At 42.6% G+C, this 26,371-nt stretch overlaps 2 protein-coding genes across 2 annotated transcripts in view; both read right to left on the reverse strand.

The window, feature by feature from the left end:
- Window positions 1-25,361, reverse strand: part of LOC134622284 (NACHT, LRR and PYD domains-containing protein 12-like) — a 1,346,881-nt gene extending 1,321,520 nt beyond the window's left edge. The window contains exons 1-4 of the mRNA XM_063467996.1: window positions 25,333-25,361; window positions 24,902-24,980; window positions 24,539-24,740; window positions 23,193-24,378 (exon numbers count right to left, since the gene is read on the reverse strand). Coding sequence (XP_063324066.1) covers window positions 23,193-24,378; window positions 24,539-24,740; window positions 24,902-24,980; window positions 25,333-25,361 — 1,496 coding nt within the window. The remainder of the gene's footprint in view (window positions 1-23,192; window positions 24,379-24,538; window positions 24,741-24,901; window positions 24,981-25,332) is intronic.
- On the reverse strand, window positions 23-24,549 carry LOC134624417 (stonustoxin subunit alpha-like). The gene is made up of 4 exons (XM_063469404.1): window positions 24,536-24,549; window positions 12,810-12,983; window positions 1,005-1,051; window positions 23-856 (listed from the first exon to the last, which is right to left on the reverse strand). The coding sequence occupies exons 2-4, from the start codon at window positions 12,863-12,865 to the stop codon at window positions 315-317; spliced, it is 645 nt and encodes a 214-aa protein (XP_063325474.1). The 5' UTR covers window positions 12,866-12,983; window positions 24,536-24,549; the 3' UTR covers window positions 23-314.
- Window positions 25,362-26,371: the final 1,010 nt, after the last annotated feature.

Below are 26,371 nucleotides of genomic sequence, written 5' to 3' on the forward strand. Positions count from 1 at the left end.
GGAACTGAGCTCACAGTGTTCATTCAGTGAACTACTCAGTTTATTTTGGCCTCAGAAATGCTCACTCTGTTTGTACATCACTGTCAGCAATAGACTCATTCTGCTGTGTGGACAGGAACACATGTGACATCACTTCCTGTTTGTTTGTGACTGAAGAGGAAGAAGTTTACAAGGAATCATTTAGAAGAGTTTCAAACATCAACTGATTGAATCCATGAATCTGAAAACGTGTTTGTGAGTGAAAGAGACAGACATGTACAGACTGAACTGTTCAACAGTCAGAGTGTTTCTCTAACAGGAGACACTCTTTACACTCAGCACAGGGACACTGAGGAACCAGGAGACCAGAGTCTAAACCCAGGATAAAGAGTTTGAGTGAATGTGGTGTTGAAGGTGTGGAGGTGGATCAGAGTGTCAGAGGAGACTCTGTAGAAGGACAGAGTGCCAGCAGGACAGTTCACATACACTGCTGCTCTGTTAGAGACAGAGGAGGAGGAGGAGGAGGAGGAGGAGGAGATGGGTGTTTGTCTGTTATTGTGACAGACAGAACGAGGACCATCATCAGAGCAGTACAGACTCCAAGACTGATCATTGTATCCAAACACACAATCAACACTGACTCCTTTCCTTCTGATGCTTCTGTAACTCACTGATATATAAACCCCTCCTCTCCACTCGACCTCCCAGTAACAGCGACCAGTCAGACCATCTCTACATAGTAGCTGATTAACATCAAATCTGTCTGGATGATCAGGATATGACTGAACCTCCTTCACATGTGTCACCTTCCTGTTGTTGTCAGACAGTTGGAGGTTTGTGTTCACTGTGTTTGTGTCGATTGTGAGTTGACAGGAATCTGATGGAGAGAACAAACACAATCCAGCTGCAGTTATTGATCCATCATCTGTTCATTGATTGATACTTTGATGATGACTCCTGACATGATGAAGATGGTTGAATGTGTGCTGCTTTGTTTTCATGAATCCCATTAAAAACACACTTACACTTCCTCAGACCTGGTCTCAACCATCGGACTCCAGCAGGCTCCACCCTGAAAGGAGGAGGGGTCAGAGCAGTCAGCATGCACACATGGACATTACATGGCTCTCATACACACACTGTTACACACTGAGCTCAAAGCTCGGCTCCACTGTTTTATTCAAAGAAATCTACATTTATTTATCAGCACATTTAAAAACAGCTTGAGCCAAAGTGCTGCACAGAGTAGAGATAAAATAGGAAACATACACAGTAATTACTATAAAGACTCATCAGAATTGAAAGCTACAGAGTACAAATGTGTTTCCAACCGTGTTTTAAAAATGTCGAGTGTTGGTGACGACCTGATGTGAAGGCCGACTATTCCAGAGTTTGGCTGCAGCGATCGATAAAGCTCACCTCTGTTTTTACGGCTAGTTCTGGTCAGAAGCTACTTATCTGCAGATCTGAGGGCTCTGCTTGGATTATTTTTGTTAAAGAGAGATAAGATGGAGCCAATCCGCTCACAGATTTAAAGACAACAAGATCTGGAAGTGGATTCTACGACGTACTGGTAACCAGTGGAAAAAGCTGGTGATGGGTCGTCTAGCACAGAGCCACCGCTGGAACCAGACAATTCATGAGGGAGAGAACTGTGACAGCGCCGTTCCTTCACTTGACCTCAGTCGCTCTCGTCTGCTCCCTCGTAACACTGCTCTTTATTGAGGTTACATGAATATGCATAAGTTCATTAACGTATGACGTCTTACACAGGTATGAACAAAGAGTACCAGTCTGTGCATAGTGTAGGTGTGTGTGTGTGTGTGTGTGTGTGTGTGTGTGTGTGTGTGTGTGTGTGTGTGTGTGTGTGTGTGTTCCACATGTGACCCTGTGAAGACTCACCAAAGTTGGTGCTAAGAGTCCAGCGGTCCCTCTAACAAAGGGCTCTTATACTTAACCAGATACAGAGTAGGTGTCCTCCTATATCATAAATGAATAAGAGAAGGTACGACCTCTCTCATGACCTTAAGGTGTGTGTGCATGCCAGAGCACTCTGGAAGGCACACAGAGTCTTTACAGACTGCTAAGGATCAAACCTCTATCATTATGCAATCGATTATAAAACTTTAAGCACATGTGAGTAAATATTTCTAAGCATAAATGACAATCAACAATATAAACCTTACAGCTGGTTTTAATAACAGAATTTATTTGTTTCTCAAATGAGAAACAGCTATCGAGAAACACTCCTAATTTCTTCAGTTCTTAACTTTTCCAGTGGGCCAAGGTCAACATTATCTGCTAATGCTAAATAGGCTGCCGTTATTAACTAATGCTAATTTGATGTGAATTAGCATTATGCACTAATGCTAACACTTACTTTTTAACAATGTGAGTAGCTAATGCTAACACTATTTCCCTTAACTTTATCACAATGTGAACGGCTAATGCTAACACTCTTTACCCTAGCATTACAACAATCTTAGCTGCTAATGCTAAGTAGGCCACCATTAGCACCTACGTCGAATTTAAGGCAAATACGCATTAGAACCTAATGCTCATATCGTTTTCCTTTGCTTTATAGCAATGTGAGCAGCTACTGCTAAATAGACTGCTGTTATTAGCTAATGCTAATGCTAGGGGTGATCGTGGCTCAAGAGTTGGGAGTTCGCCTTGTAATCGGAAGGTTGTTGGTTCGAGCCCCAGCATGGACAGTGGCAAACACTCTGCCTCACCTCTGTCAGTGCGCCCCAGGGCGGCTGTGGCTACAATGTAGCTTGCCATCACCAGTGTGTGAATGGGTGGATGACTGGTTGTGTAAAGCGCTTTGGGCTACTTAGGGACTAGAAAAGCGCTATACAAATACAGGCCATTTACCAATGCTAATTTAAAGCGAGTTAGCATAATTTGCATTATAACGATGTGAGGAGTTAATGCTAATATCGTTTTCTCTTCCCTTTTAACAATGTGACCAGCTAATGCTAAGTAGGTTGCCGTTATTAGCTAATACTAATTTGAGATAAATTAGCATTATCCGCTTATGCTAACAATGTTTTTTCGTACTTTTTAACAATATGAGTAGCTAATGTAAAACACTATTTTTCATTAAATTTTAACTTTTCCCCTGCGATGTGAAGAGTTAATGCTAAATAGGACGCCATTAGTGGCCAATTCTAATTTTAGGTGAACATTGTTGGGAAGGTTACTTTTAAAATGTATTTCATTACAGAATACCAAATACATGCCCCAAAATGTATTCTGTAACGTATTCCGTTACGTTACTCAAAGAGAGTAACGTATTCTGAATACTTTGGATTACTTAATATATTATCATGGTGTTTACAACTACGTGAATGTACTATTGCTGTGATTTATTACTGTTACTGAAGGTCCGCGGCTCCGAACCGTAGTTAAGGGACCTCTGGCTAATACGGTGGGTTCCGTGTCGGGCTGGTAGCCAAAAAATAGCTTTACTTTGTTGTCTGGGTCAACTTTGCTTGCGAGAGACAGAGAAAGGCGTTGAAAGACTGCTCCAACGGAACTTATCCGGTTGTTCAGTCTGACGTCACTAGCCGTGTCTGGGCCTAAACTCTGCTGCAGGTCCATATATCAAATGATCACTGTGGCATTACTGAGAGTTAAAACACTGTCTAAAGTCTTTCATGTTTAGTAAAATGATCAGCGTTCTGCTCTACCAGGTGTAACAATAGAGTTTAAAATCCAGGCATCCATGAAAACAGAATTTATGACATTTAACGAAGTTAGAAGTTAGCAGGAAGTTAGCTCGCTAGCTTCCATGTAAATACAATATAGCATGTCTTGACTGCGGGGGTTTAGAAACAAATTAAAATGTACAGCTCTGCTATCACTTCCAACATAAATGAAGACAGAAAACTAAACAGCAGTGATGTTTGTAGGGTTACTGAAGTTTGGCTAGCTGGTATATAATGATGTGCTACGTGACCGCTAGCGACACAGCTATGTTAGCATAATATAAACAAGCTAACTTTTTTTTCACTCGATAAAAGTTAACGTGAGGGTTCTCGGTGGTCAGGAACAAATGTAATCGCTTGGCAGGATGCTGTAAACGGACCAAACTTCAGCCAGGAGAACAACTGAGATAATCCATCCACAATACGAGGTTAGTTATTCATATACTGCTGCATGGGCTGTGCTGTAGTTACATCTTAAGGTTTTAAAAACTGAGCTTAAATAAATGATTAGCGGTAATAAAAGCCGAGGGAGGTCAACGGTGATCACTGACTGTTTTTAGGAGCTTTTTGGGATTAAATAGAAGAAAATACAAAGCATTAAACATGTTAACAGCACAAAAGCCATATTAAACGCAGACTACTTTAGGCCCGGAAGTAGGATTCGTCGCATCATCACTGAACAACCGGATTTTTTTTCCGGAGGAAAACATGAACACAGTGTACAGTCGAGTCTTAATAGCTTACTTGCAACTGGGCTCGTCAGGCACTCTTCTTGGCTGCAGTGGTTATTATTATATTTACATGCTTCCAGCTCGGTGACAACTCATACTTTTCCTTTTTCTCCCTCCCTCGCTCACAGACACATAACAAGTATGGTATTCCATTCTCCCTGCAGCACGGACTACACTGCCTATGAAGCTACATTCTTTAGTCTCACCCAGGAAACACGCAGAGAGAGAGAGCGTCGCCCTGTAACCATGGCAACCGTAACGCTGCCACCTGGAACAACAGGACATAGCTGTCAAACAAACCCAAACAATCCTTAACCGCCACAATATGAAACAGGAAGGTACCGCCGTGTAATCCATTTATTTCAACAAAGTAACTGTCTTCTAAATACCACCTTTTTAAACGGTAACTGTAACGGAATACAGTTACTCATATTTTGTATTTTAAATACGTAACGGCGGTACATGTATTCCGTTACTCCCCAACACTGTAGGTGAATAACCATTAGCAGCTAATGCTAATACCATATTTTCTAATTTGACGTAAATTAGCATCATCCGTTAATGCTAACTCTTTTCCCTTACATTATAACAATGTGAGCAGCTAATGCTAAAAATGCTGCCATTATTAGGTAATGCTAATTTGATGTGTGTTAGCATTATCCGCTACTGCTAGCAATGTTTTATCTTACTTTTTATCACTTTTTAACAATATCAGCAGCTAATGCTAATGTAACCGGTTTCTGCTTCACCCTGCTGCAACAGTTCGGCCCAAACAGACTCCTCGACTCTGCGTTGCGTTGTGTTTTAAGAAGACAAAGAGTCTCTGATCGATCGTTGCCACTTTATTTCCTGAATGGAAACAACGGTGTTTTATCAGTGCACAGGCTCGCCACACACCACTCCGCACAGCACACTACGGCAGAACATCCCATTAGCATTCCGCTTTAACATACAGTTTTACACAATAATAAACAAATGAAAAGTACATAAAACTGGTGTTGGACATGTGTCCACTAATCAAACATGTTTTATTTGTCTGTACTACTTAACTATATTGTGTGCGGAACAATACAACTCACCTCTCGTATGGCTACGGCAGACTGGCAGCGATTACTGCAGCTAGCCAGTGTTGCCAACTCCTCAGTAAGGAAAATCGCTATTGGTTGTCCTAAAAGTCGCTAGAAGTCGCTAAATGACGTCATCACCTAATTTGCATAATTGGTCATTCTAATATAATTGTAACCTATGTTGTTGGAGAGAGAAATAACATCGTGGAAGAGACATAAAGTGAGTAAAAAACGTCCTAAATGCATTTAGAGTTTATTTAGAACTACAAATTAAATTTCTTTTAGCAATTATTGTTTTTTTTAATGTCACAATTCCAACCCTGCTCCTTTACCCGGGCTTGGACCGGCAAAAGTGACCCGAAATAGGCACTCTGGTGGAGTTACTTTGTGTGTGTGTGTGTTTATAAGTAGTTATAAACCTTGTGATCCACAAAACAGCATAAGAGTAAAAGAGTAAAAGAAGAACTGCGTTGCACCACCCGCTGCTTGTTGAGAGTAAAAGCGATACGCGCTTTCACGTCTTTTTTTCACATCTGAAAACTCGCTAAATATAGCGACAAAGTCGCTAAGTTGGCAACACTGCAGCTAGCCTCACCTAACCAGCCACACCGAGAGGGGGGCGCTGTTTCCCCATTACACTGACATTTGTGGCAAGTGGAATAATACCACATAAACACTGTTACAGTAACACTACTTTCATTTCAGTTAAGTCTATTTAGCATTAATTAAGTTCATTTAGAATTAAGAAGTTTATGCTAAATAGGCTACCATTAGTGGCTAATGCTAATTTTAGGTGAATAAGCATCGGCAACTAATGCTAATACCGTTTTCTCTTTCCTTATAACAGTGGTCGTGTCCAAATTCATGGGCTGCATCCTCCTGAGGACCCGGCCTTCCCGGTCTATGTGGGCCGGGTCCTCAGAAGGTCGGGTAGGCTGGAAGTAAGCAGCTGTGAAATTGGACGGTCTAGCCTTCTGATTAACGTCACCGCTGTCTCGGTGGAGTTTAATAAACTCGGCCGTCTGCTCCTTGCTATCTAAAATATAACAGGCCTAGGGCGTAAACTCTCAACCATCTCACACTTTTGTTTAATTGGTTTTCTGTTTGATGTTTATTCAGCTGTGTGAAAACCAAGGAGGAACCCACCCGGGGGATTAATAAAGTTTTATTTTATCTAATCTAATCTAATAACTTTAATCTCAGCCAAATCGATTTACTCACGAACAAATAAAACACTGAAAAAAGCCCAACAATATCATTTTTAGGTCTCCTAAGTGACTTATATATTAGGCTTAACCTGAGTAGCGAAAGTCCGCGGTGATCTGAAAATGATGTGCCGGGAGTTGTGCCGTTCTCGGCGGCTTCAGTGACCCTCGAGCTCTCGGCTAGCTATCGAGCTGGTGGGTAACGGACGTCTCCGAAAACGTCAAAGCACTTTTGCAAATATGCGATACCTTGATAAACCGAGCAGATATTTGAAGTTTACACAGCTACATTCTCATCTGAAAATATGTTAAAAGTTTATTTTGTGACCCAGAAAGATTAATAAGAGTAATTTTAAAACTTAGTAGCAGTCCCCATTACCAGAAACTGGAGTTTGGCTGGGCCGCGCTATGAATTCTGTCATGGTTCTGGGTCCGTTTGACCCAGCATTTTGAGTTTCTTATATTTTGGTTTATTTTTGCATTATGGATTAATTTCTGATGTTCCAGTGCTTTGCTTATTATTATCATGATAGATCTGTTTCAGTTATTCTTGGTGAGGTATCAGTTCTTTGGGTTTGGGTTCTCTTGTGCATTGCAGTTTCTGTTCAGTGTCTATTCTGTCTCTGTGTCGTGTCTGCATGTTCGTTTAGTGGTTTCTTGTTTCCTGTTTTATTGTGAAAGCCTGTGTCTTATGTTAGTGTGTGCAGCTTGGTTTCTCGTTACCCCTGATCTCTCCCAGCTGTGTCTCCCTCCTGTTACCCATTCCCTGATTACCACCCTGTGTATATTAGCCCTGTGTTTTCCTCAACCCAGTGTCGCGTCGTTAACGTCTTCTGCCCTCACTTCCTCTGTGTGTCCGTCTGCCAGCCTGCTTAGTTATTTTCTGTTTTCTCAGTTTAGTTTAGTTCTGTTGCTATCCAGCAATAAAGCTGTGTGTTTTTGAGTTCACATCTGCCTCCGAGTCCTGCATTTTGGGTCCTTTCTCCCTGCCTGCCTGCACACAGCCTTGACAAATTCTGGGATATGGCAGGCCATGAAGGACACAACCGACCCATCCTTCAAATTCGGGGAAAAGGAGGACGCATTTGTCGGCTGCATTCGGAGGAGTCTACGAATTGGGACAGCCTTCGGCACGTCGCTGTGACGTAATCGGTCTACAAATGCGACCTCAGGAGGATGCAGCCCATGAATTTGGACACGACCAATATGAGCACCTAATGCTAATTTCATGTAAATTAGCATTATATTAGTGAGGAGTTAATGCTAAGTAGGCTGCCATTAGCAGCCAAAGGTAATTTGAGGTGAATAAGCATTAGTAGCTAACGCTAATACCCTTTTCTCTTGTGTTATAATGATGTGAGGCATTAATATTGTTCTCAAACAACAGAATGAGAATTAAATATTGATTCTAACAGGGCCCATAAACAGCATTAGCTTAGCAGCAATGCCTTATCAGAGTTTCCATCATCGTCACACAAATCCTTAGTAGAGCAAAGTGGCCTACTTAGCAATAGCTGCTCAAGTTGTTAAAAATGAGGGGAAAAGTATTAGCATTAGTTGCTAAATGTGCACTTGAGAACAAATTTATTGTGAATTCATCTGTGAATGTAGAGTTTCCAGTATTTAAGCTTCCATTTATAACACTTTGGCTCTCAGCGAAGGCGGTCACTCTTTTTTCCTCTCCTGCCCTTATCTTCCCTGCTTAGCCTCTTATGTCCACTTGTGTTTTTCTTTTCACTTTCCCTGGAACACTCTCTCACAGTCTGTTTCTAAAACCTAAAGAGAATTATGGATTTGATACACTGGTCTCTGAATGCAATTGACACGCTCCTCTCAACGAGAAGCCCCGGCTCGGGAGAGCCCGAGTGCCCTGGAGGGACTTTCCCTGCCGGATACACAATGGACGGGTGGCAGACATGGAGGGTCGTGTGCCTGGCGGGACTGTCGATCGAGGACGCTGAAGATATCTACCTATTCCGAAACATGATAACAGGGTTCTTGCTGATCGGAGCTGGCTTGGCCCTGGCTTATTGGAGAATTAAGAAGGCGGAACCGGCTATTCAAACCCCCACAAGGCTGCCTGCTGGGATTGAAACGAGGGGACGAGGCGCGACTTTTCAGAATGGGCCCACTGAGTGCAGCATGGTTAAGATCTTGGAGAAGCTTACGGCTGCAGTGAATACTCAGCATAACACCTCTGCGTGTATATTGGATTACATTAAGGAAAAGTTCACTCAGGATAACACCTCTGAGCGAAAGTTGGATAACATCTTGGAACAACTCACTGCGGTCGTGAGGTCTCAGAATCGGCTCTTTGGGCATGAGAATGACAACACCACGGAGTGCAAGCTTAATAACATCATGGAAAAGCTCGCGGATCTCCAACGGGAAATGGAGAGACCTGTGTCGGTGTCGGAGTGTTAAGAACAACTTGAAATTCTCATGAGTTGTTCGCAAAAAAGAAAAACCACCATCACTTCATGCAGCTACCCCTTCGGTGCCAGCTGTGGGCTCAAGGCTGGAGCCGAACAAAAACTCCCTGATAACGACTGTGTTTAGACTGTTCCTCCCATCCTATGCAAGCCACCTGGGTTGGCTGGAAGACTGTTTATTTAGCCTGGCAGGGCAGCTGAGACACTGTCTCAGCTGAACTCGGGACACACACACACACACACACACACACACACACACTGATATGCACACGCTGATCCCCCCTCCCTTTCCAAACGCCTTCGAAGCTTGTGCCCTACCGGGGAAGATGGCGGTCGACTGGACCAGCGCAGACATGCTGCAGGACCGGATGCGCTGTCTACAGAAGGTTCCTTTGTAAGTGTGCATGCGCCATTAGCGTGTGGGAAACATACACATGGCTGACACTTTATTAGGTACACAGTGCCCACTATCTCAGGTACACCTGTGACCTAATAAAGTGTATTTAAAGTTACAAAATGTTGTCTCTGTCCAAATATTCATGGACCTAACTGTAGGTTGTCAGATTATAATATTACCTTATGCCATGTTATACCCCTAATTAAAGATTGTGAAATATTATGTAGTTTTAGTTTGCATTATTCTCCTGAATTAGAAGAAGGTGATAACTATTACATTTGTTAAACTGATTTGCATTACATTAGACTGGTGATTTATTGTGAATGAATGATATTGTTTTATGATGCATTATACGGCTGAGTTATAAGAAATACTGTTTTCAGGGAGTCATGGTCTTATTTGTCTGATTAGAAGAGAGCAGAATGTACCGGAGAGGTTTTCTCAGCAGGAGCAGATAAACAGGGAGCTGAGGTCATAGCTTAGGCGCCGTGTGAGAGAAAGAATGTGAATGTTTAGGCTTTTACGACTAGGTGGGGGCCACTAGAGGCTATAAGAGTTTGAGCAATGCTCCACTATTTTGAGATCTGATGCTGTCTGCGTACAGTGTCCATCTCCCACATGTGTGTTCATTAAAATCATCATTTGACTTGACCCGGCTGGACCACTGTTGTTATTGTGGTTTTCCTCTTGTATCCATCTCCAACATTTTGAACCCATAACAAGGTCTACTTTTAATGAAACTCTCAACATGACTTATCAATTAACATTAATGTTCCTGCAAACAGACTATTTGGAGACCCCCTACATAAATATCCATGTACTATCCAGCTGGATTAGTGTGTCTGTCCCTGAAAATATTCCTGCATGTGTGATTGTTCATGTGTCATCTGCAGGAAACAAACAGGAAGTGAGTGAAGGACACAGGAAATGTTTCCAGCTCTTCCTCCTCTATCAAACTTAAGCTGTGTCCCAAAACATAGGCTGCATCCTTCGAAGACCGAGAAGGCCGGAAGTGCAAGGTTGTGAAATGGGACGGTCTAGCCTTCAGATTTGCGTCACCGCTGTCTCAGTGGAGTTTAATAAACTCGTCCGTCTGCTCCTTGCTATCTAAAATATAACAGGACACTGGCGTAAACTCTCGACCGTCTCACACTTCTGTTTAATCAGTTTTCTGTTTAACGTTTATTCAGCTGGGTGAAAATTCCGGAGGAACCCACCCGATGGATTAATAAAGTTTTATTTTATCTAATAATCTAATAACTTTGATCTCAGCCAAACCGATTTACTCCAGAACAAATAAAACACAGAAAAAAGGCAAACAATTACATTTTTATGTTATCCGAGTGACTTATATATCATGTTTAACCTGAGTAGCGAAAGAGCGAGGGTCTGAAAACGATGAAACCGGGAGTCCACTGCTCGCGCCGGCTGGAGTGACCATTGAACACTCCGGCCTCCTATCGAGCTGGTGGGTAACGTCTCCGAAAACGTCGGCACACTTTTGCAAATATGCGATGTCTTGATGAACCAAGCAGATATTTGTAATTTACACAGCTACTTTCTCACCTGAAAATATGTTAAAAGTTTATTTTGTGACCCAGAACGATTAATAAGACTAATTTTAAAACTAAGTAGTGGCCGCCATTGTTGGCAGCTGAAATTTGGCTGGGCCGTGCAATGAATTCTGGGATATGGTGGGCAACGAAGGACACACCCGACCCATCCTTCAAATTCGGGGAAATGAAGGAAGCATTTGTCAGCTGCATTTGAAGGAGTCGACGATTTGGGACAGCCTTCGTCGCCTGGCTGTGACGTAATTGGCCTGTAAATGCGGCCTCCAGAGGATGCAGCTGACGTTTTGGGACACAGCTTGTGATGGCTGCACTTACAGCCACACAGTGGTAATACCCACCATGTTAGTGTAGAGGCTTATAATTGGGGTGGCTGTAGCTCAGGTGGCAGAGCAGGTCAGCCACTAACCAGAAGGTCGGTGGTTCGATCCCAGGCTGCTCCAGGCTGCATGTCAAATATCCTTGGGCAAGATACTAACCCCATGTTTGCCTACTGGTGGTGGTCAGAGGGCCCGGTGCTCCAGGCTGCTCCAGGCTGCATGTCAAATATCCTTGGGCAAGATACTAACCCCATGTTTGCCTACTGGTGGTGGTCAGAGGGCCCGGTGGCGCCAGTGTCCGGCAGCCTCGCCTCTGTCAGTGCGCCCCAGGGCAGCTGTAGCTACAATGTAGCTTGCCGTCACCAGTGTGTGAATGTGTGTGTGAATGGGTGAATGACTGAATGTAGTGTGAAGCGCTTTGGGGTCCTTAGGGACTGAGTAAAGCGCTATAAAAATGCAGGCCATTTACCATTTACCATAAAAAAACAAAAAAAACCTCATCTCCTTATGTACATTCTGTGGTATTCATTCCACCTCATTTCATTTCTGTATTTTATGTATATACGTTTAGATTAGTTATTTATAGTTGGTTTACACAGCTTTGTGTATGTATGTGTATGCATGTGTAATGTATATATAGATACGTGTGTGTGTGGGTGCGTGTGTGTGTGTGTGTGTGTGTGTGTGATTTACATTGCTGTGCTCGAGAGCCACCATCTACCGGAACCAAATTCCTTGTATTTGTCTGCACATATACTTGGCCAATAAACACGATTCTGATTCTGATTCTGATTCTGATTCTGATAAGTAACATTGCATTCACATTTGTCTTTCTTTAAATATAGAAATTAATTTACAGGACAGTAAAAAACTGGTTTTGGTTTAGAATTAATTCATATAACACTGCATTCTAAAATAAGTGCACACATTTTAGTTTACACTGTTATGTATGATTAATCTTTTGCTTTCTGAGTTACCTTAGTTGCAGCTGTTCCAGTCGGGGCGGAGCGAGCTTTAAAGGAAAACTGCAAATTGGTTCATGCCATAACTTGGGACCATGGGGGGGGGGGGGGATTGGAGTTCATTATGTTTGGTTTAGTTAGGTTTTGTGTGTTTTATCCCTTCTCCTGTTTTTGTGGGCTGATCAGCCACTATTTAAGTTTCCCCTTTGTCTCGTTAGTTAGGTCAGATTGTTTGAGTTATCAGAAGTGTTGTCAACTTTAAGTAGAGTTCTGTTATTTTGACCTCTTTAATGGGCCCAAGATTTTGATTCTTTTTGCATAATTTAACCAATTATGTTTTTTGGGTTAAATAGAAAAACTTTTTTTTGGACTTTAACCTGTGCCTAAGTCTCTTTCACTGCTCGGTCCATCACACAGCTATTCTCTCCATACCTGAGAGTGTCCAGTCTCCAGCCTGGATCCTTCAGTCCAGCCGACAGCAGCTTCATTCCTGAGTCTCCTGGATGATTGTAGCTCAGGTCCAGCTCTCTCAGATGGGAGGGGTTGGAGCTCAGAGCTGAGGCCAGAGAAGTACAACCTTCCTCTGTGATCAGACAGCCTGACAGACTGCAGACACACGAAACAACAATCCATCTTTTAATGATCATTTTCTGTTTGTCACAATAACATCTATCCATTTACAGCCATTCAATGTAACTTTATTTAAACGTGACTATTCCCAACAAACAACAGCAGTCATCTGAAGCTGTGTAACAGTGTAAGGTAACAGCCCCCAAAATTAGAGAGAAAGCCCCAACCATCAGACAATCCACTGTGAGCAGCACTTGGTGATGGTGGGAAGAAGAACTCCCTTTGACACAAAGATCCTCCCAGTGAAAACAGGCTCCAGGAGGAGCATCTACCATGACTGGTTGCAGGGTGAGTGGAAAGAGAAGAGATGAGCTCAGAGAGACAAGAACAAAACACAAACTAAGGAGAGAGAAGACTAAAGTTAAGGACATGCAGTAGTGACATATAAAAGCATTAGGAGTGAAAAGAGGGGAGTGGAGAAGAAAGCAGAGCATCATGGGAAATCCACCATCAGCCTGAGCCTATAGCAGCATAACTAAGGGATGGTTCAGGGTCACCTGATCCAGCTCTAACTATAAGCTTTATCAAAAAGGAAAGTTTGAAGCTGATCTTCAAAGTAGAGACGGTGTCTGTCTCCTGAACTCAAACTGGGAGCTGCTTCCACACCAAGTCCAACATAGCCAGGCTGAGTCGTTCGATTAGCTACCAGGACTGTGCGGTGTTTCTCCAACAACAAACCTTGGATTACCCCAGAAATTAAAGCCGTCCTCAAGCAGAAGAGGAGGGCCTTCAAATCCAGAGACAAAGAGGAGTTGAAAAGGGTGCAGAGAGAGCTGAGGGGACTGATAAGAAATGGGAAGGACAGCTACAGGCAGAAGATGGAGAACCAGCTTCAGCAAAATAACGTTGGTGAAGTCTGGAGAGGCCTCAGAACCATCTCAGGCCACAAACATCAGAACTCTCTGCCTGGGAGGGATGTGAGGTGGGCAAATGAACTGAATCATTTCTTCAATAGATTTGATTCAGCCATGAGGCAGTCTCCAACATCGGCTGCAGACTTACCCACCCCCACTGCTGCTGTTCCACCTCTGACACCTCAGACACTTCACACCTCCTCTATTCACCCTGCTCACTCCTCCCCACCCCCAACAACAGCATCCAATACACACTCAACACAAGGCTCCAGCCTGTCTCTCTCATCCACCCAGGTTCGGAGGGAACTGAGGAGGATTAAAGCCAAGAAGGCAGCGGGTCCAGATGGCATCAGCTCGAGGGTCGTCAGGTCCTGCGCGGACCAACTGTGTGGGGTGATGGAGCACCTCTTCAACCTGAGCCTGAGGCTGGGAAGAGTCCCACAGCTCTGGAAAACTTCCTGTGTTGTTCCAGTGCCAAAGACTTCACGCCCCAAGGACCTCAACAGCTACAGGCCGGTGGCTCTGACATCCCACCTGATGAAGACCCTGGAGCGGCTGGTCCTGGCTCAGCTTCGGCGCCTTGTGAGCTCATCACTGGACCCAGTTCAGTTTGCCTACCAGCCTGGCATTGGAGCGGACGATGCCATCATTCATCTCCTACATCGTTCCCTCGCTCACCTGGAGACCGCTGGGAGCACTGTGAGAATCACGTTCTTTGATTTCTCCAGTGCCTTTAACACCATTCTTCCCTCGGTTCTGAAGGACAAGCTGGAGAACTCTGGAGTGGACCATCACCTCACTACCTGGATTTTGGACTACCTCACCAACCAACCACAGTATGTGAGGACTCAGGGCTGTGTGTCGGACAGGGTCGTCTGCAGTACGGGGGCCCCACAGGGAACGGTTCTGGCTCCGTTCCTCTTCACCATCTACACTGCAGACTTCTCCCACAACTCCACCCAGTGCTTCCTGCAGAAGTTCTCTGATGACTCTGCAATAGTCGGCCTCATCACTGATGGGGACGACAAGGAGTACAGAGGACTGACTCAGGACTTTGTGGACTGGTGCCAGCTGAACTACCTCCAGATCAATGCCAGTAAAACCAAGGAGCTGGTGGTAGACTTCCGCAGGCACAAGCATCCTCCACTGCAACCACTGAACATCCAAGGTGTGGACATCGAGGCTGTGGACAGCTACAGGTACCTTGGTGTTCATCTGAACAACAAACTGGACTGGACTCATAACTCAGACGCCCTCTACAGGAAAGGGCAGAGCAGGCTGTACCTGCTGCGGAAACTCAGGTCGTTTGGAGTGGAGGGCCCACTCCTGAAGACCTTCTATGAGTCTGTGGTGGCCTCAGCCATTTTTTATGGTGTGGTCTGCTAGGGAGGCAGCATCTCTGCTGGGGACAGGAAGAGACTGAACAGGCTGATCCGAAGGGCCAGCTCTGTTCTGGGAGGCCCTCTGGACCCAGTGGAGGTGGTGAGTGACAGGAGAATGGTGGCTAAGCTGTCATCCCTGATGGACAACATCTCCCACCCCATGCATGAGACTGTGAAGGCACTGAGCAGCTCCTTCAGTGGGAGACTGCGGCACCCACGGTGTGGGACGGAGAGATTTCGCAGGTCTTTCCTCCCCACTGCTGTCAGACTCTACAATAAAGACTTTTGCAGCTGATCAAACACACAAACCCACACATGTGCAATAAGACTGCTATATGTGCAATTCTTCTTCTGACGAAGTTGTGTTTTTGTATTTTCCTACTCAGTTGTATATAGTATTTGTATTTCTATTTTATTCTATTGTATATATTATTCTATTCTATTTTATTTAATTCTATTGTACATAGTATTTTATTTTATTTTACTTTATTGCATTCCAGTGTTTTCTAATTTCTGCTACATAACTTTGCACTTTTGCTGTAACAAAACAAATTTCCCACCTGTGGGACTAATAAAGGCCATCTTATCTTATCTTATCTTATCTTAGTCCAAAGTAAAGTCAGAAAGACATTATTTGTGTCACATTTTAGTGGAAATGTACAAAAACTGTCCAAAAGTTATTTCTAAATCTGATATTAAACAGTTTAAATGGTGAAAAAAGCTGTAAAGAAAACAGTCAATAAAAGCCTCATTAGAGGGTCACCAGTTTAAAACTCAGACATTTAAACTGGTGATTCTTCTTCTCTGCTCCATTACCTCTCTTGTTCCTAGAAGGGAATCCATTGGCTGAACGTCCTTTTAGCCTTTCTTTAGTTCTTTGGGTGCTAATCAAAGAGGAAAACACACGAGTCATGTGACATGACATAAGTAGCACTCTGATTGGTTGGGATTGACAAACTATGGTGCTGTTTGCAAGCTTCGCTTTGCAGAGGCAAGAAAATCTCTTAGATAGGGATGAGACGCTCCACAGTGACGTTTCCACACTTTGGAGCTTCTGAGGTGCAGATGTTTGGAAAGGCTGCTCCAACGCATGGTTCAAACACTCAGATCACGTGACCTCAGCTGCCACAGGTGGCATACCTGCTGCTTCCATGTTAGCATGTTAGCTCCAACAGGTGGTCAGTGTGAGAGCTGAAGATGATATCAGTGACATCCAAACAAGGAAGGAAGAGACTGTTGAAGGCAGCGATCTGTGACTGCTGTGAACAGTGTTCTCACACTATTTTCTCCCTGTGTCAACATACATGAGGCTGTTTCAGCTGCAACACACCACAAACACCTTTATACAACTAAATATACTGACAGCACACTGCTGTGGTTGCTGTGGTAACCATCCATATATCCAGCTGTTTGAGGCCGAGTCTGCTTCCTCATCCTTGGGAAAAACCCTCAAAGTTTGATGTGTTTTTGACTTGAAGCTTTTTGTGATTTGGTTTGATTTGTTGTTCTACACACTGTGAAACAAAGCTAGAAGCCACTGTGGTACAGTGGGGGACTCAAACCCAGGGCCCAACCTGCTCCAACAACGGGCACAGTGAGAAGGATTTTATTAAGTCTCATTTTCTGTTCATTAGGAAAACATCAACAATGAAGAGCACATGTTTATAGAGGCACATTCAGACCAATGTCAACAGTCCATTTACACTGACCTCCACCTTTTTAAATGTGAGTAAACACATCATGGTTCTGGTGCTGATGTGGTATCTGGGACAGGTGATGATTTTGAACTCAGTCTGAGGTTTGATTACATTAAACCTGCACTGCTTTATCCGGTTTATGACACATTTATACCCAAAGTCTCAGCTGGATAACAAACATTTGTTGAGAGAATTGTTAACAAATGTGGTGAGAGTGTTGTAATAGTTACAGACAGAACTATGATTTATTTATTTAAATGCATTCCAGGACGTTTTTTACTCACGCTATGTCTTTTCCAGGATGTTATTTTTCTCTCCTAAATGTACGTTACAATTACATTAGCATGACCATTTATCCAAATTAGGCGATGATGTCATTTAGCGACTTCCAGCAACTTTTAGGCCAGCAAATAGCAATTTTCCTTACTGAGGAGTTGGCAACACTGCTAGGAGCAGTGGGTGAATGGCAGCATCATCATGAAGGATCAGTGTGAGAATACTTCATTATCCACAAAGAAAACCAGTCTGAGTGTCTGACGCTCTTGTTAGAAAGACGCAGTCGCAGCTTGTGGGTGCAGTTAGCTGGTTTGCTAGTTAGCTGCTCTGCTAGTTAGCTGGGAGCTAACTCACTCGAACATTTGATGCTAAACTGTCTAAACTGTGTGAGCAGCATTCATTGCTGCTCTGTGTTACTCTCCAACCTCTCTTTAACTTAGTCCTCTCAGTTTTTTCCTCCTTACAAACTAGAAAACCTTCTTTTTCAGCTTCTCCTCCACACCCGAGCTGTGGCTGAGGTGCTACAAGCACGCAGGCTCGGTGTGTCCAAATTCATGGGCTGCATCCTCCCGAGGACACATTTGTAGACCGATAACGTCACAGCGATGCACCAAAGACTGTCCAAACTCGTGGACTCCTCCGAATGCAGTCAACAAATGCGTCCTCCTCTTCCCTGAATTTAAAGGATGGGTCGGGTGTGTCCTTCGTGGCCCACCATATCCCAGAATTCATATTGCGGCCCAGCCAAACTCCAGTTTCTGGTAATGGGGACCCGCTAATAAGTTTTAAAATTACTCTTATTAATCGTTCTGGGTCACAAAATAAACTTTTAACATATTTTCAGGCAAGAATGTAGCTGTGTAAACTTCAAATATCTGCTCGGTTTATCAAGATATCGCATATTTGCAAAAGTGCTTCGACGTTTTCGGAGACGTCTGTTACCCACCAGCTCAATAGCTAGCTGAGAGCTCCAGGGTTACTGAAGAGAGAACGGCACAACTCCCGGCACATCATTTTCAGATCACCGCGGACTTTCGCTACTCAGGTTAAACGTAATATATAAGTCACTTAGACAACCTAAAATTGCTATTGTTTGGCTTTTTTCAGTGTTTTATTTGTTCGTGAGTAAATCAGTTTGGCTGAGATTAAAGTTATTAGATTAGATAAGATAAAATAAAACTTTATTAATCCCTCCTTGGCTTTTACATAACTGAATAAACGTCAAACAAAAAACTGATTAAACAGAAGTGTGAGATGGTCAAGAATTTACGCCAGAGGCCTGTTATATTTTAGATACCAAGGAGCAGACGGCTGAGTTTATTAAACTCCACTGAGACAGCGGTGACGCAAATCAGAAGGCTAGATCGCCCAATTCCATGGCTGTTTACTTCCTGCCTACCTGACTTTCTGAGGACCCGACCCACGTAGACCGCGAAGGCCGAGTCCTCAGGAGGATGCAGCCCATGAATTGTCGGGCATAAACCGGTCCGTGGCGCAAAAAAGGTTGGGGACCGCTGCTCTTAATTGTTGTGTTGTGACACATTTGCGAAATGCAGAGAGGTGCGCTCGATTTGCCACACGGAGCAGCGCGAGAGTAAAGCACGAGGGAGGTGCTAATAATCGGCTCAGTCATTTTTAATGATTGTTGAAAGCCCAGATCGTTACCGTGATTAAAATTCAATTAATTGAGCAGCCCTACTATATACACTAATATATAATATATATTAATTCTGTCAAACAATTAAAATGTTAAAATGTTAAAAATCACACTTAAAGCTTTCTGTAAATGAAAGAATCAGTGAAAATGAGGCACTTCAGTTGATTTTAAACAAAAACTCTGAACATAACCTGATCCAGACCAGGTTATTGGATCAGCATCAGTAACCATGGTGATGTAGCCAGGTAAACACCGAGCTAGACAGAGACAGACAAACATTTATGCTCACAATCACACATATCCAGTTAACCTTGCATGCATGTTGTTGGACTGTGGGAGGAAGAGTACCTGAAGACAACCCACAGAGACCACACTATCACCCCTATTTACAGAATTATAATCTAATTAGATGATAAAGTAATAAATTATTTGGTATTTTAATGAAAATACATTTTAGCAATAGTTTATAAGTCAACAATTATAGTTTAAAAAAGGGACAAATCAAACAGTCAATAAAATCTTCTACAGCTGAAACTAATGTAGACAATGTCGGGGCAGGAAGTAAAAGTAAAAACCAGAGATGATAACTACCAAAATAAAACAGGAAGTGAATAACATTCAAGCTCACTTTAAGCTCAACAGTCAAATTCTGTTTTGTATTAATCTATTGTTTTGAATTTTTGTTTACATTTTATGTTTAAGTGAGGCAACGAGTCATATCACTATGACCAAATATATATTTCATCTTTTCAGTCAGAAATAATCAATTGATCATATTTTTATTACTACATTTTTCTAAAAATCAAATTCTAATATCTGAACAAACAGCTCAGTAAAAACCTTCAGAATACAGGAATCGAAATAGAAGGTTTGGTGAATAAAGCACTGCTAAAATAAAGAATTTGGACTCAGAGGAGCAGATGGGACATTTCATTGCATTTCATTGAAAGACCGAAAGTGATAAATATCACTAAAAACCCCAGACACTAATTTCTACATTAAGACTTAAAAAAAAAAAAAAATCAATTGACTGTTTATGCACTAATAGAAATCAGGTTTAACATGATCATCAGTGGAACATTTTAAATCCTGACCTGAGAGTTTCCATTTTACAGCGTGGACTCTTCACTCCAGCAGACAGAAACTTCACTCCTGAATCCTGCAGGTCAGAGTTACTCAGGTCCAGCTGTCTCAGACTAGAGGACTGGGAGCTGAGAGCTGAGGACAGAGCTTCATAGCCTCTCTCTGAGAGCTTACAGTGACTCAGTCTGAAAAATGACAGATAAACATTAATTAAACACTGTTGTTAAATTGCAATGAGAGTGCACTAATTATTAGATTTAGCAATTAATCCTGTTTTTTCACCAAGAGTCAACAATTGGATGACACTATCATAAAACTATTACAGAAGTTTAACTAACTTTTTTCCCATTTAGTGGATTCTTATTGGTTAATTCTGTCAATTGATGAAAAGCACAACATAACTTGATCTCACCTCAGAGTATTCAGTTTACAGTGTGGACTTCTCAGTCCTGCTGAAAGAAACTCCACAGCTGGATCCTGCAGGTTGTTGTTACTTAAGTCCAGCTCTCTCAGTGTAGCAGACTGGGAGCTGAGAACTGAGGATAGAGCTTCATACCCTCTCTCTGAGAGATCAGGGACACTCAGCCTAAAAAACAAAAACAAAATAAAAACATAATTTAAAAAACTGTAATTTGATAACAAACTGTTATCATTAACAAACTGTTATCAAATGACAAGTTAAATGAACTCTCCGACAAGTTACAGAGACTCACTCTGGGGGAACAATTTTTTTTAAAAGTCCACGTGGTAAAGATATTAGAAATGTGGCAGATGATTATAACTTTAGACTAAAAAGGTCCCTCTCGCTCATATATTTATTAAAACAAGAATAAACACTTATCTTGATTTGCTTAGAATTTTAATTGACTTCTTATGCTAATTCATAAAGAAGTCAGAATATGACTTCATCTGACCTGAATGTTTCCAGGGTACACTGTGGACTCTCCACTGTAGCAGACAGAAGCTTTACTGCTGAATCGTTCAGGGTGTTGATACTCAGGTCCAGCTCTCTCAGAATAGAGGACTGGGAGCTGAGAGCTGAGGACAGAGCTTCACAGCCTCCGCCTGAGATGTCAGGGACACTGAGCCTAAAAAAACAAAATAAAGACATAATATGGAAAATTGTCATTTGTTAACAAACTGTTTGTGATTAATTTAAATCACTTCTTGTGTTGAACCTTTAAAAGAAAGACAAATGTCAGAGTGCATTACTATTTATGGCTAAAAAAACATTTTAGCTTAAAAATGTTCCCTGTGTAAATATAAAGACCTGGAACTTGCTCATTAAATGCTAAAGAAAAACAAGTGATGACTCCTCATTCTGTGAACAGGTGATAGGCAAGACTGTAAGTATGTAGCAATGAGAGGGAAGGCTGGCTCAGATCCTGGTGAGTGAGGGTTAGTTACTCTAGGAAAAGGTCAAGATATGACTGAGAGATTCTGGGATACTGAACCAGTGAAATTTGCATGGAAAATATTTCTACTAAAGCAGATATAGTGATTAGTCCTTCCATCAGTCGTCCACAAAGCAGTGAGATAAAGTCTCAAGTCTCATTCTGCACAGTGTAAATGTCAGTGTCCTCTGGGTCCTCACTGATCATTGGATTCTGTCACAAATTGTCATGGTTTACAGACTGTGTACAGTCGGAAGTCAAAGTGCACAACATAGGAGAGACTGAAAAACAATCAAGCATGCAGATTTAACAACAGGCAACCAGAAGAAACACGAGGAATATGATTGAATCTGTCAGCAGCTACAGATCCTTGGAGCTGTACTGGTGAGGCAGATTGTAACATATAGAAGTGAACTCATCAGCTGAACAGTGCACCGATGCAGAGCAATAAGACCAGAGGAGGAATGAGGGAGTTGATGGTTATCACCTATGGCTCCATCACAGTCTTTGAATGTCTTCAGTCAGTACAGAATGATGCTGCTAGGCTTTAACCAGCACATGAAACAGACTGGACATTACTCCAGTTTAATCTCTTCACACTGGTAAGAAGTTCATTTTAGGCTTTATTTAAAGATTTAGTCTGAATTTTACTGAATTTCCCGGAGGAAACCACCCGAGGGATTAATAAAGTTTAATCTAATCTAATCTGGTCCTTACTTTTAGTCCAGTCTATATTCCTGACTTTCTACAATCCTACAGCTCTTCTCACATCTGAGATCTTCCAGTCAAAGGCTGTTACTGGTCCCACTAACTTATTTATTCTGACTCTAGTATTCAGAGTGGCCTTTAACTAAATTTAGGGTGTATGATGTTCAGTGTTTGCTGTTGAATGTTTTTATCTTCTGTGTTTTTATTACCTGTTTCTATTGTAAAGCACTGAGGTTTTTGACCTGTGAAAGCTGCTGTATAAATAAATTTTACTTACAGGATGATTCTGGATATGACTTTGATAAAAAGCTGACACCCATATATGTTTTAGACACTCTGACATTTACTGCTGTTATCAAACATTAACTATAATATACTGTATTTAGTGCTGATGATCATGTAAATAAATATGTTTAAGTTTTTAGGGGTCCATCAAACATTACACTGTTTATGTTATAAATAAAGGAATGATCACATATTTACTCACAGAGCTTTGTTGGAGGCTTTGACCACTGGCAGCAGCCTCAGAAGAGCCTCCTCTGAAGCAGAGTATTTCTTCAGGTCAAACACATCCAGATCTTTTTCTGATGACAGTAAGATGAAGACCAGAGCTGACCACTGAGCAGGAGACAGTTTATCTGTGGAGAGACTTCCTGATCTCAGGGACTGTTGGATCTCCTCCAGTAGAGAACGATCATTCAGTTCATTCAGACAGTGGAACAGATTGATGCTTTTCTCTGCAGACAGATTCTCACTGAGCTTCTCCTTGATGTACTGGACTATTTCCTGATTGGTCTGTGAGCTACTTCCTGTCTGTGTCAGCAGGCCTCGTAGGAGAGTCTGATTCGTCTGCAGTGAAAGACCCAGGAGGAAGCGGAGGAACAAGTCCAGGTGTCCATTTGGACTCTTTAAGGCCTTGTTCACAGCACTCTGGTGAAGAGTTTCTCTCCAGTTTTAACTTCTTTTTGTAATTCTTGTTTTCCAAACAATTTTCTTGTGTCAGAGTTCTTGGAGGTTCTCTGTTGTTCTTGCAGCAGATTGAGTCCAGAGTTGATGAAGGTCAGATGGACATGAAGAGCAGCCAGAAACTCCTGAACACTCAGATGGATGAAGCAGAACACCTTGTCCTGGTACAGTCCTCTCTCCTCTTTAAAGATCTGTGTGAACACTCCTGAGTACACTGAGGCTGCTCTGATATCGATGCCACACTCTGTCAGGTCTGATTCATAGAAGATCAGGTTTCCTTTCTGCAGCTGATCAAAAGCCAGTTTTCCCAGAGATTCCATCATCTTCCTGCTCTCTGGACTCCAGTGTGGATCTGTCTCAGCTCCTCCATCATACTTGACCTTCTTCACTTTGGCCTGAACCACCAGGAAGTGGGTGTACATCTCACTCAGGGTCTGGGGCAGCTGTCCTCCCTCTCTGGTTTCCAGCACATCCTCCAGAACTGTAGCAGTGATCCAGCAGAAGACTGGGATGTGGCACATGATGTGGAGGCTTCGTGATGTCTTGATGTGGGAGATGATCCTGCTGGCCTCCTCCTCATCTCTGAATCTCTTCCTGAAGTACTCCTCCTTCTGTGGGTCAGTGAACCCTCTGACCTCTGTCACCATGCCAACACAGTCAGGAGGGATCTGATTGGCTGCTGCAGGTCGTGTGGTTATCCAGAGGCGAGCAGAGGGAAGCAGTTTCCCCCTGATGAGGTTTATCAGCAGCACATCCACTGAGGTGGACTTTCTAGGGTCAGTTAGGATTGTAGTTTTGTGGAAGTCCAGAGGAAGTCGACACTCATCCAGACCATCAAAGATGAACACAACCTGGAAGTCTTCAAAGCTGCAGATTCCTGCTTCTTTGGTTTCAGTAAAGAAGTGATGAACAAGTTCCACCAAGCTGAACTTTTCCTCTTTCAGCACATTCAGCTCTCTGAAAGTGAATGGAAATATGAACTGGATGTGCTGGTTGGCTTTGTCTTCAGCCCAGTCCAGGGTGTATTTCTGTGTTAAGACTGTTTTCCCAATGCCAGCCACTCCCTTTGTCAGCACTGTTCTGATTGGTTCATCTCCTCCAGGTGAGGCTTTAAAGATGTCTTCTTGTCTGATGGTTGTTTCTGGTGTGTCTGGTTTCCTGGATGCTGTTTCAATCTGTCTGACCTCATGTTCATCATTGACCTCTGCAGTCCCTCCCTCTGTGATGTAGAGCTCTGTGTAGATCTGATTCAGAAGGGTTGGGCTTCCTGCTTTAGCGATGCCCTCAAACACACACTGGAACTTCTTCTTCAGGGTGGATTTAAGGTTATGGTGACAAACTGCAGCATGAAGTTCTGAATGAGAAGAAATATGTAGAATATCATTTGAAAGTTGAAATGAACACTTAAATCCAAAAGGAATGAATCTTTAAAACATGTTCCTCCGTCTCTTCAGACATCAGTAAATGTCTCATTTATCCAAAACTTTAAATCTTTATATAAATCCTCTTACTGCTCTGCAGACGGTCAGCCAGCTCCTCCTGCTTCATTCTCCTCAGGAAGTCCACTGTGATCTTCACACATGCCTCTCTGCTCCTCCTCCCCTCCTCATCATCCTCCCTCTGACTCTCTAAGCATTCTGGGTAATCTGGACTCAGAACCTTCTGGATCTTCTTCAGCTCGTTCTTCACAAAAGTGATGATGTTGTCCTCCAGCAGCTGGAACATAATATTTATGAATGAGCCAATCAGACTGAAATCATGGAGCCAAACATCAGATCCATGTTGGACACACTGACAATCCACTGGTCTACAAAGAGCAGCATGGAGATGACTGTGAACAGAATAGATGTAACAGTAGTTGTTGTTCATGTACAGACCATAAATATGGAGTCCAGCTGTGTTTGATGCTGCTGGGCAGACTGACCACTGGGAACCTCTGAGCTCTGCTGGTCCACTCTGTGGAGGAACCATGAAGAATTAGATCAAGCACAGGATAAAGATCCAGTAGTTTCTGCTCAAATAACTTCATCTGAATCAAGTCTGTCCAGTTTTAAACACTCAGATTCTGAAAATATGTCCTTTTTAGTAAGTTTATGGACCTTCTTTCAGTTGTGATGTCAGGGATGATTGTGAAGAAGCTCATTAAACTGAACCATCAGGAGAGCAGATCACTGCTCCAACACCAGAACATGATCCGAGGTCTCTCCACCACCAGAACACCAGCTTTACTAACGTGGTAGATCAGTGTAGTACAGATCAATAACTGATGAGTCATTTGATCAAAATCACTGAGTGCTTCACATCTGACCCTCTGATGTTTCTGTAGACATTTTGCATATTTAATGAATGTCTGACAGTTTTACATTCATTCTGTGAATACAGTGGAAATGTTGTGTTATTGTCTCCATGTTTTTTCCAGCATCATAAATTCTTAAGTTCAGAAAATTAGATTCTTTTTCACAGCTGAAAAACAACAACATTTATTCTCTATTGAAATCTGCATCGTCCACTCCAAAGGTCACAATCTGAAGGTCACATCTGGTTTTGTTCCCTGTGATTAAATCTGAGCATCAGTATGGTGGGATTTATCCACTACATCCACACCACTGTGGTTCAGTGTTGTCCTGATGGAGTAACAGCAGCCAGTATGATCCAGGCTTTAGCTGCTGGGTCTCTGTGTGACCTCTCAGACTGTTTAACAGATCAGACACAAAGAGAATCAGAGCAGCTCTTTAAAGACAAACATGAACCCACTCAGGTCACACTTTCCCCACAGATATGAGCATCACTGTCCTCAAACAGCAAAAGTCTAACATTTGGATATTTTCTCTTTCATTGTTTTCTTTTTAGTGAATCTTTGTAACAATCTGATGATGTTTCAGGTCAGATTTATCCAGGAAACACAAACATGTAAAGAAGTCATCACAGCTCTCTGACCTCGTTGGTGCAGGTTCAGCACTGAAGTGCGGAACTTCACCTTTGGACCGGTCACTCCTCACAGACGGACAGCTGGACCCTGCAGACTGTGACCTCTGACCTCTGCAGACACAAACATGATTGAAGCAGCTGTGATCACACAGACTGCAGATGATGCAGCTGTTTCCTGTCAGTAACATCCTCTTAGATTAGAGTTCAGCTTTTTACAGGAAAACTGGACAAAACTGATTTTTGTTACAAATTCATTTCCTCTCAGCTCACAAACACAGAAAATCAACCAGAATCAACACTGATTATAATGTCAGTGCAGAATTATTTCTGTTACTCAGTGAGTTCAGTTCTCTGACCTCGTTGGTCCAGGTTCACCACTGAAGTCTGGATTATGATCTTTGGATCGGTCACTCCTCACA

The sequence above is a fragment of the Pelmatolapia mariae genome, linkage group LG3_W (genome assembly GCF_036321145.2).
Source record: "Pelmatolapia mariae isolate MD_Pm_ZW linkage group LG3_W, Pm_UMD_F_2, whole genome shotgun sequence".
Classification (NCBI taxonomy): domain Eukaryota; kingdom Metazoa; phylum Chordata; class Actinopteri; order Cichliformes; family Cichlidae; genus Pelmatolapia; species Pelmatolapia mariae.

Excerpts from the sequence above, each read along its gene's own strand:
- LOC134624417 (XM_063469404.1), bottom strand. The coding sequence starts at position 12,865 with ATGAAGCTGCTGTCGGCTGGACTGAAGGATCCAGGCTGGAGACTGGAC. Across the intron at positions 1,052-12,809 it reads TGGAGACTGGACACTCTCAG|GGTGGAGCCTGCTGGAGTCC; the intron begins GTATGGAGAGAA and ends TCCTCCTTTCAG. Across the intron at positions 857-1,004 it reads GAGACCAGGTCTGAGGAAGT|ATTCCTGTCAACTCACAATC; the intron begins GTAAGTGTGTTT and ends TCTCTCCATCAG.